The following is a 19,402-nucleotide window of genomic DNA, read 5'->3' as shown; positions in this document are numbered from 1 at the left end:
AAGATTATACTTTAGAACAATAAAGAAACTACAACAGGCCCCCAGACATTAGCATAACTGACACCATGATGGAAGTACCATTCTGGTCATAAAACTCAGCATGCAGACTGCCAAAGTGAAAACCAAGACCTAACCCATCAAAGCCCCTAGTTCTGGGAATGTCTCTAAATCTACTAACCTTGCTTTTTGGCTTTTGTAGTTCTGCTTCTGGCTAACTGTTCTTGCTAACTGAAGTGTCTTAACCCAGGGCATGGTTTTTGTGCTTAAAAGTTCACCCTGATGGGGCTAGAGAGATGGGTCAGTGGTTAAAAGCACTCACTGCTCTTCCAAAGGTCCTGAGCTCAATTCCCAGCACCCACACAGCAGCTCACAACTGTTTGATGCCATCTTCTGGTGTGCAGATATGCACACAAAGTACCCTTATACATAAAATACATCATACATACATACATACATAAATGAGGAAAAAAAAGCCACCCTGAGGAAGGCTGGGGGCTGCACTGTGATCCTGAACCACCAGTGTAGTTGCTGGCCAGCTAACACAGACTTTCTGTCCCAGGGGTCTTCTCTGGCAGACACCCACAACAAAACCCATGTAGGAAACCCTGAATACCTAGAAGTGTATACCAAGGTCACTGGTGACTAGTGGTTGGGTCCTCTCACCTGAATGAAATGGTACAATGCCCTGTGAAACATCAAGTGAACTGACAAGAAAACTAAAACCGAGCTTACCACTGAGATGTCCCCGTCTCAAGGTAAGTTGTCATTGAGTTCGAGCACTAGAACATTCTACCTGAATCGTTTCTCAGAGCAGTTCCTGAACTCCATCAAGAAAAAGGCCTCTGTCCATTAGTGAAACAGTGTGATTAGCACACCTGTTGTCCACCGACCCAGAGGCTGAATCAGGATAGTTTGACCCCAGGAGTGCACAGCTATTAGGATAACAAAGCCAGACCTTAGCTTAAGAAATACATTACTGAGTTGGTCTCTCTTACACTGTGAGGTCTCCTGAGGAAGTCCCTCTAGCGCGTCAGGGAGCCGTGAGTGGACAGCTCTCAACAGCAGAATCAGCTGTGGTGTTTGCAGCCCTGCTAAGGGCAGTCAGGCATACAGGGAGAGGGCTGCTAGGGGAGCCCTCCCTCGGTGTTGGCGTTCCTCTCCCTGTCAAGAGCTCCATGCTGTTTCACTGGCAAATGTGACGTCATGCCTCTTCTATCACTGGGGCTTGTGCCCATTTTACTGAATGAGATGAAGTTTCAGACACTTCAAGGTACACAGCCATGGGAAGTATGTTCTATACATGTTGTGGTAATACCCCATGCCCTTCCCTTGGGAACCTGGTACCTGTTTCCTGACCCCTCCGAAAAGGGAACATGTGTTTCTCATTACCTTTCAGCTCAGGTTTCCCAGGTCTGCTAAGCAAGTGAGCAAGCATCGGCCACTAAGCTCCACAGTATGTGACTCTCAAGTCAAACCTCCCTTTGTCCTGCAATTTACTCCGCTGACTCATTTTAATGGCCTGGGGGGATCTCTTCTGCTCATTCTGCCAGCTATGGATAAATCACCCCCTTCCCTTCAAAGACCTGATATTCCTCAACTATTTTTCCTGATGTTCACTTCTTAAAATCTATTTTTATTTTTAATGTGTTTTGTCTCCATGTGTCTGTATACTATGTGCATAACCACTGACCACTGAGGAGTTGTGAGATAAAAATATGAGTGCTGGGAATCAAACCTAGGTCCTCTGGGAGAGCCCAAGTGCTCTTAAGAGTCCATCCGCTCTTCAAAATACATACTCTATTTTTAGACAGAACCCAAATATTTACCATGTGTAGGAGATGGTGGCCTCACTATGATCAAACTGCATTCCCTAACTGCTCTGTATTTCAGTCTGCAGGGGATAAGAAATTAAGTCTAAAGTAGTGGTTCTCAACCTGTAGGTCGTGACCTCTTTGGGGGTCAAATGACCCTTTCACAGGGGTTGCCTAAGACCATTGGAAAACAGGTATTTCCATCACAATTCACAACAGCAGCAAAATTACAGTTATAAAGTAGCAACAAAAATAATTTTATGGCTAGGGGTCACCACAACATGAGGAACTATATTAAAGGATTGTAGCATTAAGAAGGTTGAGAACCACTGGTCTAAAGCATGGTAGCTTCTCCAAGTAGAACATGGGCAGGCCCTAGGGAACACGGCAAAGGACTCCACTTCCTGACTTGGGTGGGAGCAGGCTGGGTTAACTATAGAGGAAGATGACTGTAAATAATAGTAAGGGAGACTGGGATTGGGCCTGATTAGAATGATGGACAGTCTGAGCTGTCTAGGGTACAGAGGGGAGCCTGAGTCTTCAGAACCCTGCAGCCAGACAGGGTAACAGGTGAGTAGAGGGCAGACCAGAGCCTTGAAAGCCACACTAAACTACGCTTAGCAGCTGAGGTGACAGAGGATCACAGAACGGAGCAGCCAGCCTCTTCATAGAGATGACCAAGAAAGAAGCCCCACAACCAGGGAGGTTAGGCAAAGCTAACCAGAAATAGAACCCCTGGAGACACCAGGACAAACAGCGCAAAGCCTCGCAAAGCCTCGCGCATAAAGGAAGGTAGAAGAGCTTTGGCTAGATTATGACTCGGGGATTAGGTCTCATTTGCCTGGGGAAGTGCACTTAGCCAGAAGTTGAGTCTTCACACACAGGCAGCATGCCCAGCAGACTTGGTATGCCCAGGCATGGAAGAGTGCATCTTGGGAACTTGTCCCTTACAGGCAGACAAGCATGTGCACTGGGCTTTTGCTGTTTCCTTGGCAACCAAATACACCTGTGCTCTCTCTGAGAGACTGCAGAGGGAGAACAGACTGGGGGGATCTCTGTCCCCGGCCCTTGTGCATGAAAGGAAGGCAGAAATCCCTGAAAATCCAAATGATCTTCCTGTAGAAATAAGAGAGGGGCTTGAGTCTGTGGTCAAGGCTTCCATCCCCCTTTCCAAAATCTCTGAAGTCATTTGGCTCACATTCTTTGCCCTTCTCTCACGTTGCATCCCAGGCCAGGAACCTTGCCTACTTATTTGACAGGGGACAAGGAAGGACCCAGTGGATCCTATTCAAGATCCATATTCCCCAAAGGAGTTAAACACCTAAGAAGAAATTAAATAGATCCAATCACGTCCATTTATTGACTAAACCAATCCTGGGTAAAGAGAAAACTAGCTTCTGGGGAAGTGTGGGGAGGGGGTCACTTGTAAAACTCATGTTCCTGCTCATCTTTCTTGATCACGGTCTTGTAGGCTTTCTCGAAGTCCTTGGCCAGGACAATGTAGCGGTTCTCACGGACAGCCAACATTCCACTCTAGGAAGGGATGGGAATAAAAAATGTACTCCAAGTTCCACCCTCCCCACCCCTAGGCCCCATGACAGCAATGGAAGAGACAGGCCCAAGAACCCAAGGGGGGAACAAGGGGAAGGACAGACTGCAGAAAAGAACAGCAGAGAAGGGAGACAGACATCTTTAAGCACCCCTGCTCAGATCAGAGAGAATCTTGCTCACCTCCTGACAGATGGAGTTGATATCGGCTCCTGAAATCTTATCTGGCCGCGCCACATCTGCAGCAGCTGAGTTAAAGAAACCTTTCTTCACATGAGGGGGTCAGTTCTTGGAAACGGATGTTGTCCTGGTCACGCCCCCTCTTCTGGACCTTCCCCTGTACTCCCCAAAAGGTGGTGATTGTGATAAGGACCCACTTTCTGCTGGGTCCCCTCTCTCACTTCTGAAGGATACAGTCTTCCAGGTCTACCTCCTCAGAGAGGTTCATCTTGCTGGTGATGGTGGAGAAAATCAACCTCTTCTGGCGACGGTCAGGGAGTGGGAATTCAATTTTGCGGTCCAGGCGTCCTGGCCGAAGTAGAGCTGGATCCAAGGTGTCTGCTCTGTTTGTGGCCATGATTACCTGGCATGGGGAGGGACCGGCTCAGACTTCTGCCACCCCTACATCCTCTTTTTCTGTCATGACATCTGGCCCTCTTCAGCCAGTCCCTATCTTTCCCCAGTCCCTACACCATACCACCCCTTGCCAATCCTGAACCCTAAACCTTCACGTTGACGTTTTGGTCAAATCCATCCATTTGATTTAGCAGCTCCAGCAGGATCCTCTGAACCTCCCTGTCAGCTGAGAGTAAGAAACATGATCAGTCCAGGACACGTCCTTTGACAAGCCTGCACAAGATCCAGGTTGTCTGGGCACTACTCACCTCCTGTCTGAGCATCAAATCTCTTGGTGGCAATGGCATCAATTTCATCTATGAAGATGATGGCAGGTGCATTCTCCTTGGCCAGGCGGAACACGTCCCGGACCATTCGGGGGCCCTCACCCAGGTACTTCTGTACAAACTCTGAGCCCACCACACGGATAAATGCAGCTGAGGGCAGAATGACTTGGTTAGAATGGGGACCATCCTCCTTTGGGGTCCCTGTGCTTTAACTGACCCTGGGAATTTCTGAAGATGTCTTTTTTTTTTTTTTTTTTTTTTTTTTTAACAACTACCCCTAGTAGCTGGGTAAGGCACACCGTTGGGTCCTCACATCCAGTCACTGCTCTTGCCTCACAGTGACGGAGAAGCCCCAATCATAAACCCTGCACACACCATGTCATTTTGGGGACTTTTTAGAAGAATCAGAATGTTAAGCACAAAACAAAAACTAAAAACCCCAAATTCCAGAACGCATGCAAAATCAGTTGACAAAACAGAACTGTCCATAGAATAAGAAATTAGGAAAAAGAAAGAGAGAAAAGAAATTAGACTGTCTGGCCAGGAGTGCTAAGTTCATGTTTGCTCTATGAGCCACACTTGTTTGTTTTGAGGAAGGATTTTGATACACAGCCCGCCCTTGCCTAGAATTAGAAATTCTCCTGTTGCAAGCTCTGCAATGTTGTGGAATATTTAACGATGCACAGATGTATTGCATTCTTTTATGTTGCATTTTTTAATCTGCAAAGCTGTGTTACTGAGCCTGTCTAAAACACCTGATTGGTCTGAATGGTCATTAGCTAGGCAGGAGAGAGAAACAGGTGGGGCTGCCAGGCAGAGAGAATAAATAGAAGGAGAAATCTAGGCTTGAGAGAAGTGGGAAGCTTGAGAAAAAGGAGGACAGGAGGACACCAGGGGCCAGCCACCCAGTCACACAACCAGCCACGGAGTAAGAAGGAAAGAAAGATATATAGAATAAAGAAAGGTTAAAAAGCCCAGAGGCAAAATGTAGTTAAAGAGAAATAGGATAAGTTAAGTTAGAAAAGCTGGTTAGAAACAAGCCAAGTTAAAATTGGGCATTCATAAGTAAGATTTAGTCTCCGTGTATATATTTGGGAGCTAGGTGGCGGGTCCCCAAAGAGTAAAAAAAACAACCAACTACACTGCAATGTTGGGATTATACATGTGTGCCTAGCTCTGAGCCACTTTTTCACATCCCTAGAAGAATCCAAGGCCCTAAGTCCATCTTCTCATTTGATTGACAGCTGGCAGCAAGGCTGAATCAGGCTTGTTCTGGGCCTTCTTCCCTCTGGACTTGTTTCCTATTAAGTGGGCGGCTGCATGCCGTGTGGAACACACTCCTGGGACTCTCCTTCCTGCCACCAGAGCAGGGAGACACAATCCATACACACAGGCCAAGCAGGAACTGAGCACGCCTGCAGACTGGTGGCCTGACACTCCCTCAGACCCAGACTTCACATTTGGCTGAGGTATGAAAAAGTGCCCACTTTCCCTCATCACCTTGGGGCTCTCCTCGTACCTTAACCTCAGGGCTGCTCCTAGACACACCTTCCTTGCTTTGTGCCCCCAAGAAACCCCATCTCTGGAGTTGACTTCTATGACGGGCTCACCCAGTCTCCTGTCCATCTTTTAGACTGTTCAGCCTCTGCTTCCTCCCACCTACCCTGGACCAGTCTCCCGCTGAGTTGCTCACTCTTGGCAGTTAGTTGCCATCACAGCAAGCAGATGAAACCCTGTCTCAACCAGGACTTGCCCACTGCTCCACCCCTGCACCCTCTTCCAGTGACAGAGCCTTCTCTAGATGCACTCCGAACAGAAGAGGCCCTCAACTTCTGTCCGCTCCTGGCCAAGGTCACCTGTCTAGATGGAAACTTGGGTAGAACAAGGACACTAGTGGGCCGCTGGTAAACATCAAAGATGTTTAGTCTCCAGTTCAGAGTACCTTAGCAATGTCAACTTCCTGCTTTTCGTAACTTCTGTGACACTGCAGGGGCCATGAAGTAATATGGAGGAATCTGGGTAAGGGGTACATTGGAACTTTCTAAAATCACTTTCTCAGGAAATACTTAAAAGATGTTTTAAGGCAGCAGATTTCCTGAATTCCAAATATAACACAAAGCTTTATGATTTTATTATCACCTTCGTAAATAGCCAGCCATCCTCTGTATCATTTGTCTGGCTTACACGTTCCTGTATCTCACTGAGCTCCAGGAATCGATGCGTATCAAGAGCCTGCAGCCTGGGCTCAGGTCTCAGCATCAAATCCTAGCACCACAGCTAGTCAGCTGGTGACCCCGAACAAGTTATAAACCTGCGTTCTCATGTGAGGCATGCCTTTTTCTCCGCGGCTTTGCCGGTCAGGACAGGCAATGCCTGCTCCAGTGCCATCGCCACACAAACAAATGCCACCAAGGAAGGCATTTGGAGGAAGACCAGAGAAAAGACAGATGGCGCCACCACACATTCTCATCAACCTGCCCTGGGTCTTCAACACAGCTCGGGAACTACCTCGCAGTCTCCCTCAGAACTGCTTGCATTTCCACAGCAAGTTTAAATCTTCCACTGTCCTTTACAGCCCTCCATCTGCCTTTCGGCTGTCAGAAGACCTCTCCTAAGCTCACCACAGACAGCAGCGAGCCCTCCCGAGACTGCTCCGCTTCCAGTCCTCCTTGCCAGGACATTATCTTCCCTCACCCTCTCCACCCTCCTGACCCTCCATCTAAGCCCCACCCCCCACCTCTGCAGGGCTCTCTTCCCACCCATCACCTCTCTTCGTGCTTGTATCACGTTTCCAACCAACTAGCTCCTTCCCAAGGCAATTACAATACAGTGAAATCTTCCCTATCTTTGTTTTCGTTGTTGTTGGAGTCTCTCTGTCCTATTCTGGCCTTGAACTCAGAGATCTGCCTGCCTCTGCCTCCTGAGTGCTGGGATTAAAGGCGTGCGCCACCACAGCCTTTCCTACCTTAAACCATCAACATCGACCCTTTCCAACTATCTCCCCACCCCCACTTGCCCTTGAGGACATTGATCCCAGGAATGGACACTTGCTTGTTTGAGTATCTCAGGAATTAGTTACTTGGCACATGGCAGACATTCAGCAGTATCCAGTGTATTCCAATGCCAATTTCTGAAAGCTATATGCACAACTTCCCAAGAAGAGTAGAACATGACAGACGTCTGCCTAAAGAACATTACAGACGTCTGCCTAAAGAACATGACAGACGTCTGCCTAAAGAACATGACAGACGTCTAGCTAACACTGTGGTTGTATTTAACACTGCTATTACCAACTTTATCTCACCTTTCCAAACCCTGGCTTACACTCACAGAAACAACTAGAGAGGACATGCATCGATGAATCCAAATCTCCACTGACAGCCCAAATCAAAGTGGGACAGTGCATCCATGTTTAGAGTTCTGGCTGAGTGTTCCCTGGTCATGAAATCTCAGTGTGTCCCATAGCAAATCCACTGCTCCTCTACCCCAGTTCACCCTCTATCCTGTCAAAGTCAACAACAACTCCAGGATAGCCTAAGCCAGGACTGAGAAGTGCTCTTGAGTTACCTCTCGCCAATTACACCTACTTCATTAGCAAATCTCAATGCTGCCACCCCTTCACTATCCATCCCTAAGCACACAGCATGAGGCTAATAATAGGGGTCTCTAAACCAAGTCTTCTGATTGGCTGTTGGAGTTTAGATTGAAAATACTTTAGTCTATTTATAATCAGGAACCTCACGATCTCTTCAGCCTCACCCCCATGTGCTGCCGAACACAGCCCCTACTCCGCCAGCCACGCAGCAGGGAAAACCAAAAGCTCGGCTTTGCGCTAGTGGGATCTATAGTCCCCCATGATGTCTCTAAGGCCTCCACCTCTGGGCCTTTGCACACATTACTGTCTGACCTAAGTTCCCTCTTCCACTCTCTGTGCCCGACACATCCTCCTCACATCTGCTTCCTCTGGGAACTTCTCCTGAGGGGCCCATGCAGGATGGACAGCACATCCAGGACACTCTCCTGTCCACCCTGCTTCCAGAGTGGTCTGTGGACTGTACTCTCTCTAATCACTTACCCCCTTGGTTTCAGTTCAGCATTTGCGTTTATAACCACTGAGTCTGAACCCACCATAAGAAATACACTGTATTATTTTACCGACTCCTCAAAATCACCCTTTGGAATGAGGGTGTTTTTGTTTGTTTTGAACAAGGTCTTGCTGGGTAGCCCAGGACAGTCTCAAATTCTTTTTTTTTTTTTTTTTTTTTTGGTTTTTCGAGACAGGGTTTCTCCGTGTAGCTTTGCGCCTTTCCTGGGACTCACTTGGTAGTCCAGGCTGGCCTTGAACTCACAGAGATCCACCTGGCTCTGCCTCCCGAGTGCTGGGATTAAAGGCGTGCGCCACCACCGCCTGGCCAGTCTCAAATTCTTATCTTACTACCTCAAGTCTCTGAGTTAGAATTAAGCATATTTGCCAGCATTTCCACATAAGACTTTTTTTTTTCTTTTCAATTTGCCCTTATTAAATAGACAGGGTCTCACTATTTAGCATTGGCAGCCAGGACTGCCTATATGGACCAGGCTGGCCTTGAACGCACAGTAACCCACCTGCTTCTACCTCCTGGGTGCTGAGAGTAAAGGCATGTGACACCACACCTGGCTCACTGGTTTTTAATTTTGAGGACTGAGGCACAATGAGGTGAAATCACCTGCCCAGACTGTACAGCCCACAAGAGACCCCACACACACACACCTGTCCCCAGAGCCTGTGCTATGCCATTTCTCACGGAACCCGAGGAAGCAGGAGGCAAGGTGAGGAGTCCAGGTCACATGACAGCACCGGGGAGGCAAGGAGGGCTCACCTGTCGTATGATGTGCCACAGCCTTTGCCAACATTGTCTTTCCGCAGCCAGGTGGGCCATACATGAGGACACCCCGGGGAGGATCGATGCCGATCTAGGGAGGTGGGAAAGGATGAGCCAGGAACCCTGTCACCAAGCCCAGGCCCAGCGAGGCCTCTCCCCACCCTCACCTGCTTGTAGAGCTCGAAGTGTGTGAGCGGGAGCTCCACGGCCTCCCGCACCTCCTGTTTCTGGATGTCCATGCCTCCGATATCTGCATACATCACATCTGGCTTCTGGTCTGCTGGGAGAGTAGAGCTGCAGCTTCCAGTCTGGCCCACAGGGTCCCCTTGGGATTCCCAGGGCCCTGGGTGTCCCCCTCACCTGAGGTGAGCATCATGATGCTGCTGTCGGCCTCAGGAGGCAGCACATCCACCAGCGCGTTGCTGTGTTTGTGCAGGGCCACTGAGGCATTGGGCTTGAGCAGTTCCCGATCAATGGTACTGAGGATGCGCACATAATAGTTGGAGCCTTTGGAAAGGAAGGAAAAAGAGAGTGAAAAGGGGCAGAGATGTGACATTGTTCCTTCCCCAATTCCCTTTACACCACAGGTGGCACTTTCTAAGTTTTCACATCTGGACCCTCTGGGCCTCCAGTTTTGCCTCCTCCAATCCACTTATGAGTTCCTTGTCTGTCTACAGCCCTGATTCTCTCCTGAGGTCCAGCTTTGGTGACCATACGTCATCTTCTGGATGTCGCTGGGTATCGTTCAATGTGTCCCAACACAATCCTGCTATTTTTCTCTAAACTGTGCTATTTCTCCTGGATCTGTCTCAAGGACACCCATTGTTCTTGAGTTCCCTGCCAGAGGAATAAACCTCTATTGGACCCTTCTCTCCATCCTTTCAGAGCCCCCACTCACTGTGACTTTCCACACAACCTCCCAAATCTATTCAACCAGTCCCTCCTTTGGTGTCACCTATTCTACAACCATAGCTATATTCTGTCTAAGTCTCTGCATGAATCCCTGGTTAGCAACCTCCATCCCTCGTCTCCAATTTACTCCCTACAGTTACACTAGTAATGCACAGCAAAACATGAAGCTAGACATCTCCCAAAACAACCTTAACTTCCCTCACTGTCTCCCTGCAAACCCACCCCTCCAACCACACTATCTCAGGGGGCCTCCACCATCTGCAGTCTTCATCCTGGACATCGTTCTCCCTTTGCTTCCTCATAGCCCATCTGTCCCATCCCAAGTGATCATACACCTCTATCTAGAACCTTTCTAAGCATATGGCTCAGTCCGGAGCAGCAGTGGCCAGAAGCAGGCGGGTGTAAGGGCAGGGCCTGGATTTCTGTTCATCGGCAGCAGTTACTGTATGCTGAGCCCTCAACAGAGCCCCAAGTTTTAACGTGCTGCCAGTGTTTTCAAACCGCAGCTCCTAACCCAGCAGTGGTGTGAAATAAACTCAGCGGGTCATGATCATAAGCTCGTTTAAGTCAAACAGACTACAACACATACAGGGTAAATAATCATGTTGGACTTTTTTTTTTTTTTTTGAAACAGGGTCTCTCTATGCGTAGTTCTGGAATGCACTATGTGGACCAGGCAGGCCTCAAACTCACAGAGATCTTCCTGTCTCTGCCTCCTCAGTGCTGAGATTAAAGGTGTACACCATCACCTGGCTAGTGAAACTTTTATATATACGCACACATGAATTGAGAGGCGGAAAGAGCCATTCAGGAAACAAAATACATATCTTCTTTTGGATTAGTCAATCCTCTGGCCATTACATCACTCTGCCTTGCTATTCTTAGGACGTGACAATTCCCAGTTCCCAGTGAGGCCCCCCAACCTGCCCGACCACTCACCTGTGGTAGAGCCCACGATGGCTGTATTCTGATCCACAGCCTCCAGAAACTGACCAATGACCAATGGGATGCTCTGGATTCGCTTCACTTCCTCCTGGGCATGGAGGAATTCTTTCTTCAGATTCTTCTGCTCATCTTTGATATACTCCTCCTGGACCTCTAGGAACTCCAGCTCCTGCTGCAGCTTCTATAAGCAGAGCAAAGGGCTGTGTGTAGGCCTTGCTGTACCAGACTGGAAGGTGGGGGCAGTCTGTGATGGGGGCCCTATGAGGGTCCAGGTCAGAGCTGAACATACCTTGTAGCGGCTGTACAGGTCCTCCAAGTCCTCGGGTTCAGGCCCCAGAAAGGACAGGCCAGTCTGGGGCCGAGACACAGACAGTGCTGGGATCTCATCCTATAGATGAAAAGGAAAGCTTGGTGTTGGAAGTAGAGAATCATCTCATGAAATCAACTACAGTGCTTTCTTCCCATTTCACACCAAGTCACTCAGCCTCTAGCACCTGACCTAACTCGAGTTCTCTAAATGAACACAGGAACTGCTCAATCCCCATTGCAGGTTTCTCCTATCAGCCCCCGTAAACTGTTTATGTCAACATCTCCCATCTGCTATTATAATGCCCCCGAACTAGGATGCAAATGTTACAGCAAACTCCGATACCAGATCCCAGCATCCCGGTCCCCTCAGGAGGTTCATTCACATGGTTTTTAAGGTCAGAGCACATTCAGAGTTTCATTACTCAGTTTCCCCGGCAAAGCGTTCATGTCAGACTCCCAACTCACATTAAGGCCAAAGGTCACTCAGCCAAGACACAAATAATACTTAACATAACGCCTCCCCGTCCAAGCCCCAACCACACACAGTCAGTCCACTAGCCACTTGGCCACGGACCTACCTAGGCCACAGGGTCCCACTACATCATTCTCCACCTGGTCCACGCCCCAAACCGAAAAGCTACTAAGCACAGCTATCCAGGCTTCGAAATCGCTCGGTCTTAAAGAGTCTTTAAGTTTATCGCCACTTTCCTCTGCCGCCCTCCTGATAACACGGCCACCCAGCCAGGCCTCGGGACCACTCAAAGCTCTACCCCGAGGCCTCTGAAGTCACCCAGTCCCGGACCTGGGTTCCTGGAATTCACTCAGCACGCCACTTAGGCCTAGCTCGCGCAAAGAAACCCAGATTCTCACCGCACCTGAACCTTCTCCACCAAAATGCCTATCTCCTCCATAGTGACCAAGCCGGCCTCCGTGCAGCCCGGCTAGTCACGGCTTCCGCTGACGCCAACGGAAGTCCTTCGCATAGAGCATCTTGGGAAACGTAGTTTAAGGTATGGCCGAGGGCGGACAGGATGGGCGGGAATCGCAGGAAGGGCGGGAAAGACTGGGTCCTGGGCTCCGCCCCTAAGACGTGTGCCCGTGCTTTGCGCGGCCCGCGGGCGCGCGGCCCCGCGAGGTGGTGTGCGCGTGCGCAGCAGCTCTCATTCGGCGCCGTCGTGCTCCGCGGCGGCGGGCGCGTCGTGGGGATTTTTCTCCAGTAGGCGGCGCGGCCGCGTCGCTCTTGAAGACAGTCTCCAGAGATTTGCTAGAGGGCCTTCTCAAGATTCAGCTGAGTTATGAGACCTGGGTTCGGTTCTACAGAAGAATCTCTGCTGACAGTCCTCTGGCCGCCGCCGGCAGGGAGAAGCAAAGGCCACAGAACGGCGAGGAGCCAATCAGATCGCGCCAAAGCTGGAGAAACTGAGGCAGCTGCGGGTGCTTTAGAGCACTGCCAGGTCCTGTCGAATCTTTTCCTCTTCTCTTTCTCCGTCTTCTTTCTTCTTCATTGCGGGTGGGGGTGGGGGTGGGCGGAGAGATGGCTCAGGGCTGAAGAGCACTCTTCTAGAAGACCCGAGTTCGGGTCTCAGCGTAGACGTGGGGCCGCTCGCTAGCGTAGGTAACTGACTCCTTTGGCTTCTGCGGGCACCTGCTCTCAAGCGCACATCCCCACTTGCAGATACACACACCTACACATAATTAAAAGTAATATAAATAAATCTTTTTTGAAAGGATTTTATTGATAATTGCGTGTGTGTGTGTGTGTGTGTGTGTGTGTGTGTGTGTGTGTTAGAGCGTGAGTTTGTGCACATGGATGCAGTACAACGGAGGCCAGAAGAGGGCGTAGGAGTCTGTGGCACTGGAGTTACAGGCTGAGTGAGTCATCTCTCCTGCCTCCTGTTGAATTATTATTGTTGTTGTTGTTGTTGTTGTTGTTGTTGTTGTTATTGTTATTTCCCTCCCAGGTGCTGGTAATGGAGCTTGGGGCCTTTGATATGCTAAGCGAGCCCAGCTAAAATTCTTGGTATGTACTATGTTCTCTTTTACAGAGAAGGAAAGAGGTGTCAAGCCCTAAAGTCACTTGAGCAACAGGCAGAGATGGCAAAGCATGGTTGGAACCTAGATCTGTCTGTGCTCCTGGTACAGGGACATACACTACTACACTTCACAACAGCTACAGTGTTTGTTAAGTAAACTTAGAGTATAAATAGGCATAAGTCTGCACAAACTGAACTCCCTGTACGTTCTCTATGGTATGGAGAATGATCTACGATAGCTGTGATACTGGCCAGCAGGTGGGTTCCTTTCCTCCATCAGTTGAAGAATTAAAAAGCAGGAAAAGAGTTCCACAGAAAGTAAAAGTGAAGTTTATTGGCAAGCGATGCAGATACCGAGGGAGGGCGACCGCTGACCGTTAAGGGAGGTTGGGGTTTTATTTGGGTTTACGGTGTCCCACCTGGTGACTGCCACTCCTTTCTTCCATTGAGCTAATGATGTTTCTGTGTCCCTTCGGTAAGCAGGCCTTTGTCTTGGTCTATGAGCACGGAAATAACTGGATTGTTGATTGGCTAAGGTAAGAGTGGGCACCCCAGTGTTCTCTCCTTTTTGTGGTGTAACAGGTATGGAGAGGCCCACAATACATGGGGGAAAGTGGTACATGTTTCAGAGAAATGGAAACTTACTGCTGGGTGCAAACCCTCCCAAGAATTGGAAACTCTATTTTTGGAGGGGAAAAAAAAATTAAAAACTATTGGGCCCAGGGCCTTATCCTGTTTTTCAGTTTTGAATGTGTGTTCCATATATGTGTGTGTATATAAATAGCTATATATGTATATATATCAAAAGAAAAATAGCAGATAAAATGATGAAACATTATCAAATTGTGAGTTTATAACATTCAGCGGAGATGACTAGAGATGCCCCATCAAGGCAGCTGGAATCCCCACTGGAAAGCCCCGGGTGGGGCAGAGTATCCTCTTGGTGGAGGCTTCCAAGAAGAACAAACGCATACAGATAACATCATCAGATTGGGCACTTACAGTCAGTCATCCATCAAAAATGATTCGGGAAGCCCCGCTGAGGCAGCCAGGCTCACTTGGCTGGAACAACGTACCCTCTCAGGCGAGGCTTCCAAGGAAAAGAACAAATGCTTGCAGCAGGTAGATAACATCAAAGCTGGTGCCTCCAGTCGCCTGGCAGAAACCACCTCTGCTTGGCTGAGAGTTCCAGCTGGGTAGGGGACTCTCACCACAGCTGAGCTTGGGCTCCCGTTTCCCACTTCAGCCATTTTTATACCACTGGATAAACAGCAGCAGCCTCTGGTGCAAGTGTGTGCCTTCCAGCCGTCCACAAGGACACAAGGGTTTGCTGCTGCTGTTGTTTTACATTTTTTATTCTGGGGGTGGGATGCACATACTAGATCTTGCAGATCAGTTCTTGCCTCCTGCCACCTAAGTCCTGGAAATCAAACTCGGCCAAGCACCTTTACCCACTAAGCCACTTCACTGGCCCACACACATTGTGTTTATAATTTTATTTTTATTTATGTGTATGTGTGTGCACCATGTGCCCATAGAAGCCCTTGGAGGTCAGAAGAGGCGATGGAAACCCTGGAACTAGAGTTGCAGGCAGTTGTGAACCACTGAGTGGTGCCAGGAATTGAACCCAGGTCCTCTGAAAGAGCAGAAAGTGCTCTTAACCACTGAGTCATCTTTCCAGTCCCCCTCCTGGACACAGTAATTGTAAGCACACTTAGCTTCTTGCTGTTTTCCTTTCTCTAGTTACAGAGTTAGAGGGATCAGCCTTCCCTCAGACAGGGCTTTGCGGAAGACAGATTGAGACAAACATGTTTGGGTCTGGAATAGAGGGCCCACTCCACCTGTGGGTCCACTTAATGCGCTCCCATAGCACATGACAGTTCACCAATACAGTGCACACTGCACTGCAGAGCTGTTACCCAGATCGAGCAACCAAACACAACGCTCCCAGGGCACCCCATACTCCCTTTACCCCCAGTAAAAGGATTCACTCATACTGACAAAGATGTCATTGAGTTTGAATTTTGAATTTTATCCAGACCTGTACAGTATATTGTGTTTACCTTTTTATAAACTTATCATTATATTGGTAAGATTCTGTATGTGTAAAAAATAGTTTTCATTTTTGAATGATTTCCACTGGGGAATATCCAAATATGTTTCTTTCAGTAAACATATACATTTATTTGGGGACTATACCCAAGAGTGGAATTGGTGGCTGAGGGAATGGCTCGGTCAGTAGAACACAAGCATGAAGACCTAGGTTTGTTCCTCGGAACCCATGTAATCCCTGTGCTGAGGAGATGGAGAAGGGAGAACCCTACAGCTCCTGTGTAGCCTAATTAGTGCACCCAGGCCAATAAGAGACTTAAAGGAGGCAGATGGCATTCCTGAGGATGACACCAGGGTTGTCCTTCAGCCTCCCCACAACCATGCACCATGAACATGTTCACAGACATGGAAATGAGCTTTTGTAACTGAGCAGAATTGGAGGCCATAGGGGCAAAGCGTAGCTGGAGAGTTTTCTCTCCAGGTCCTGCCAAACCCCAGCAGTCCCTTAGCCCACTTATAAAATAAACATACAGATGCTTATATTATTTAAACTGCTTGGCCATTAGCTCAGGCCTATTGTTGTCTAGCTCTTACTCTTATATTCAGCCCATTTCTATTAATCTATACTTTGCCACGTGGCTCATGGCTTACCAGCATCTTCACGTGCTGCTTGTCATGGTGGTAGCTGGCAGTGTCTCTCTGCCTCAGCCTTCCACTTCCCAGAATTCTCTACTCTTTGTCCCGCCTATACTTCCTGCCTGGCTACTGGCCAATCAGCATTTTATTTATACAGAGTGATATCCACAGCACTGCCACAGCAAAGAATATGTTTAGCTTAGTTGCCATACCAGGAACCAGTTTGTACACATTGACCAGAATATTTTCCAATATTGACCAATATTGGGTATTGTTACACCAAACACTATACGCTTACTTTCGGCCAGACAAATTCCAGCCCATGATCTGCTGATTTCATCAACATTTACAGATGAGAAAACTGGAGTGCAGTGAGAATCACTTCTGCTGTTCACAGAGAGAACCAATATGTAGCAGGCTTTCTTTGGGCCGCCAGCCAGCTCCCAAACCTTGACACAGAGACTTAATATTAGTTATGAATGCTTGGCCTTATCTTATGCTTGGTCCACTAGCTCTTATAACTTAATTTAACCTATTTCTCCTCATGTACATTTTGCCTCAGCCCCTTTTACCTTTCTTTCATTCTGTATGCCCTACTCTGTGTCTGTCTGTCTGGCAGCTGCCTGCCTGGCTGACCCCGGGTGTCTCCCTCTCTACCTCGTGTTCTCTCTCAAGCCTAGATTCTTCCTCCTTATTCTTTCTGCCTGCCAGCCCTGCCTATCCCTGTACTGCCTAGCTGTTGACCATTCAGCTTTTTATTAGACCAATCAGGAGCCTTAGGCAGTCAAGGTAAAACAGCAACACATCTCTACATAGTTAAACAAATGCAACACACCTTTACATAGTTAAATGTTCCACAACACCAGTGGTTCCTGCCCAGTGCCAGCTCTATGCTCAGAAACTCAGAGGTTAGTCACACCTGGCCCAGCCTCTCTGTTTACAGTCCAAACATTTTTAATTTTCCTCAGAGGGAAAACAACAAGAAAAGAATGGACAACTTTTTAATTCTACCTTTCACCTTATACTACTAGACATTCCATAACCTTACAGCTTAAAATCTATGACTTCAAATCCATGATCCGCCCTTTGCTTCTAGTCACTCCAGTTTCCAAGCACCATGCCCAGTTCTGCGTGGTCCTTGACCAGCACTGTTGTGGCATATCCACCAGAGAAGACTGCTTGGATATGAGTTTAAGCCAATAAAGTCTTTACACTGGGTGTTTAAGATCTCAGTGTAGCATTGGACCTTTCTCAGGGTGAGCTTCTAAGCACAAAGCCATATCCTGGTTGACATACTTCAGTTAATGAGAAGAGTTAGCCAGAAGCAGAACTCAGAGCCCCAAAAGCAGGGTTAGTGCATTTAGAGACTTTCCCAGAGCCATGGACTTTGATGGATTAGGTCTAGGTTTTTGTTTTGGCTGGTGGTACTGTCTGTGTGCTGAGTTTTACAGCCTGAATGGCTCTTCCATCATGGAGTCAGTTGTGTTAAGGTCTGGGACCCTGTTACATACTTTACCTCATTTTCTTATCTTCCACAGCAGCCTTAGAAAGTTGAGGGCAGAAATAAGAAGTAGTTGTGTAATTTGTTTCAGTTTTGGTTTTTGAGATCACTCCCTATAGCTGTTGACTGGCTTGGAACTCACTCTTTAGACCAGGCTGGCCTCGAACTCAGAGATCCACCTGCCTCTGTCTCCTGAGTGCTGAGGTTAAAGGTGTGCATCACCACACTGGCTACGCTAATGATTCTTAAGTGCTTTATGCATACCATCAGATTTAATCCTCAGAGTGGCACTTGAAGTGAGAGCTCTGGTTTTTCTATGTCCTCAGGTCCTGCATGAGAACCAGGCTCTGGAAGTGAAGTTACTTGCCACACACTCAGCAAGAAATCACAGAGATGGCATTCAAGTCAGAGTCCAGAGTCGTAACATCGTCGATAGTTATTATTGATGTGTCGAACATCTTACACAGGTAAGCCAGTCTTTTTCAAGATTTAGGAGATCCAATGCTCTCAGGAGTTTTGCAAGCTAGACCCACCTTTCCCTGTACTGTATTATTAAGACCCTTCATCACACTCCCCAGAGCAGCCCGCGGGGGCTATTCAACACATAGGGAAGCTAGAATCAAGAAGGCTCACTTCAGTTCATCTCTTCAGATTTAAGCGCAGAGCTTGCTTTCTCTCTGATCCACCACCATGGCAAAGAAATCCTAACTGGTCTCGTAGCTGGGACTTAGGGCCTTGGGAGAGGCTCAGTAGACAGGAGCAGGCAAACAAGTAAACGAAGATCTCCAGGCTGATTGAGAAGGCAGTTCTCATTTACAGAAAGCACCTGGCACCAGCTCCAGTTAAAACAGCCAGGCCATAGCCGGGCGGTGGTGGCGCACGCCTTTAATCCCAGCACTCGGGAGGCAGAGCCAGGCGGATCTCTGTGAGTTCGAGGCCAGCCTGGGCTACCAAGTGAGTCCCAGGAAAAGCGCAAAGCTACACAGAGAAACCTTGTCTTGAAAAACCAAGAAAAAAAAAAAAAAAAAAAAAAAACAGCCAGGCCAGAGTGTCAGCTTATCGTTCCTAGGCCTGACGTTTCAGAGAAGTCCAAGGCTGAGTGCTGGGGGTGAGTAGAGTTCAGTGCTAGATGGCTGCTACATGTGTTGATGCCCAGCACACCCTCAAAATGACGGGGGACCCAGACTCTTAATTAAAGTCTTTGAACTTTACAGTGTTGGCGTTTCATTTAAAACGTCTTTGTGGGGCTGGAGAGATGGCTCAGAGGTTAAGAGCACTGCTTGTTCTTCCAAAGGTCCTGAGTTCAATTCCCAGCAACCACATGGAGGCTCACAACCATCTGTAATGAGATCTGGCGCCATCTTCTGGCCTGCAGGGTTACATGCAGGCAGAATACTGTATACACAATAAATAAATAAACCTTAAAAAAACAAAAACAAAAACAAAAGTCTTTGTGCTTCGGCCCACCGTCTGAGGCGTGGTGTGCACTCATCTGGTCCCCAGGACTGCTCTAACGGAGCACCTTCCCCATGCTAGGAGAGAGATGGAAGAAGGGTTGAACCTCTCAGAAGAGAGTATGAATAATAGTAAAATGAAGAAACGTTGCACTTGAGGGAACCAATTGTGAATTGGTTTCTAACAACAGTTACTAGGTTAAGTAAACTTAAACACTTTTTTTCATTTTATCGTTTAATTTCATGTGCATGTGTGCTGTTCCTGTATGTATGTCTGATCCCCTGGGACTGGAGTTACAGCTGGTTGTGATGTGTGGGAGCTGGGAATTGAACCTAGGTCATCTGCTCGAGTAGTTAGTATTTTAACTCTAAGCCATCTGTCCACTATGAGACATTCATTACGGCCTATAATACAATTTAAAGGAGTTCGTGAAGTA

The 19,402-nt window shown here is 48.1% G+C and overlaps 1 protein-coding gene across 1 annotated transcript; it reads right to left on the bottom strand.

Annotated features, from left to right (window-relative positions):
• Positions 1–3,143: 3,143 nt before the first annotated feature.
• On the bottom strand, positions 3,144–12,328 carry Psmc4 (proteasome 26S subunit, ATPase 4). The gene is made up of 11 exons (XM_059253464.1): positions 12,165–12,328; positions 11,270–11,368; positions 10,975–11,161; positions 9,484–9,630; positions 9,291–9,400; positions 9,121–9,214; positions 4,244–4,411; positions 4,085–4,161; positions 3,774–3,942; positions 3,543–3,598; positions 3,144–3,344 (listed from the first exon to the last, which is right to left on the bottom strand). The coding sequence occupies exons 1-11, from the start codon at positions 12,198–12,200 to the stop codon at positions 3,231–3,233; spliced, it is 1,257 nt and encodes a 418-aa protein (XP_059109447.1). The 5' UTR covers positions 12,201–12,328; the 3' UTR covers positions 3,144–3,230.
• Between the last annotated feature and the right edge of the window lie 7,074 nt (positions 12,329–19,402).

Source organism: Peromyscus eremicus, chromosome 1 (assembly GCF_949786415.1).
Source record: "Peromyscus eremicus chromosome 1, PerEre_H2_v1, whole genome shotgun sequence".
Classification (NCBI taxonomy): Eukaryota; Metazoa; Chordata; class Mammalia; order Rodentia; family Cricetidae; genus Peromyscus; species Peromyscus eremicus.
The sequence above is the reverse complement of the archived record's forward strand: the minus strand, read 5'-3'. Positions and strand labels throughout refer to the sequence as shown.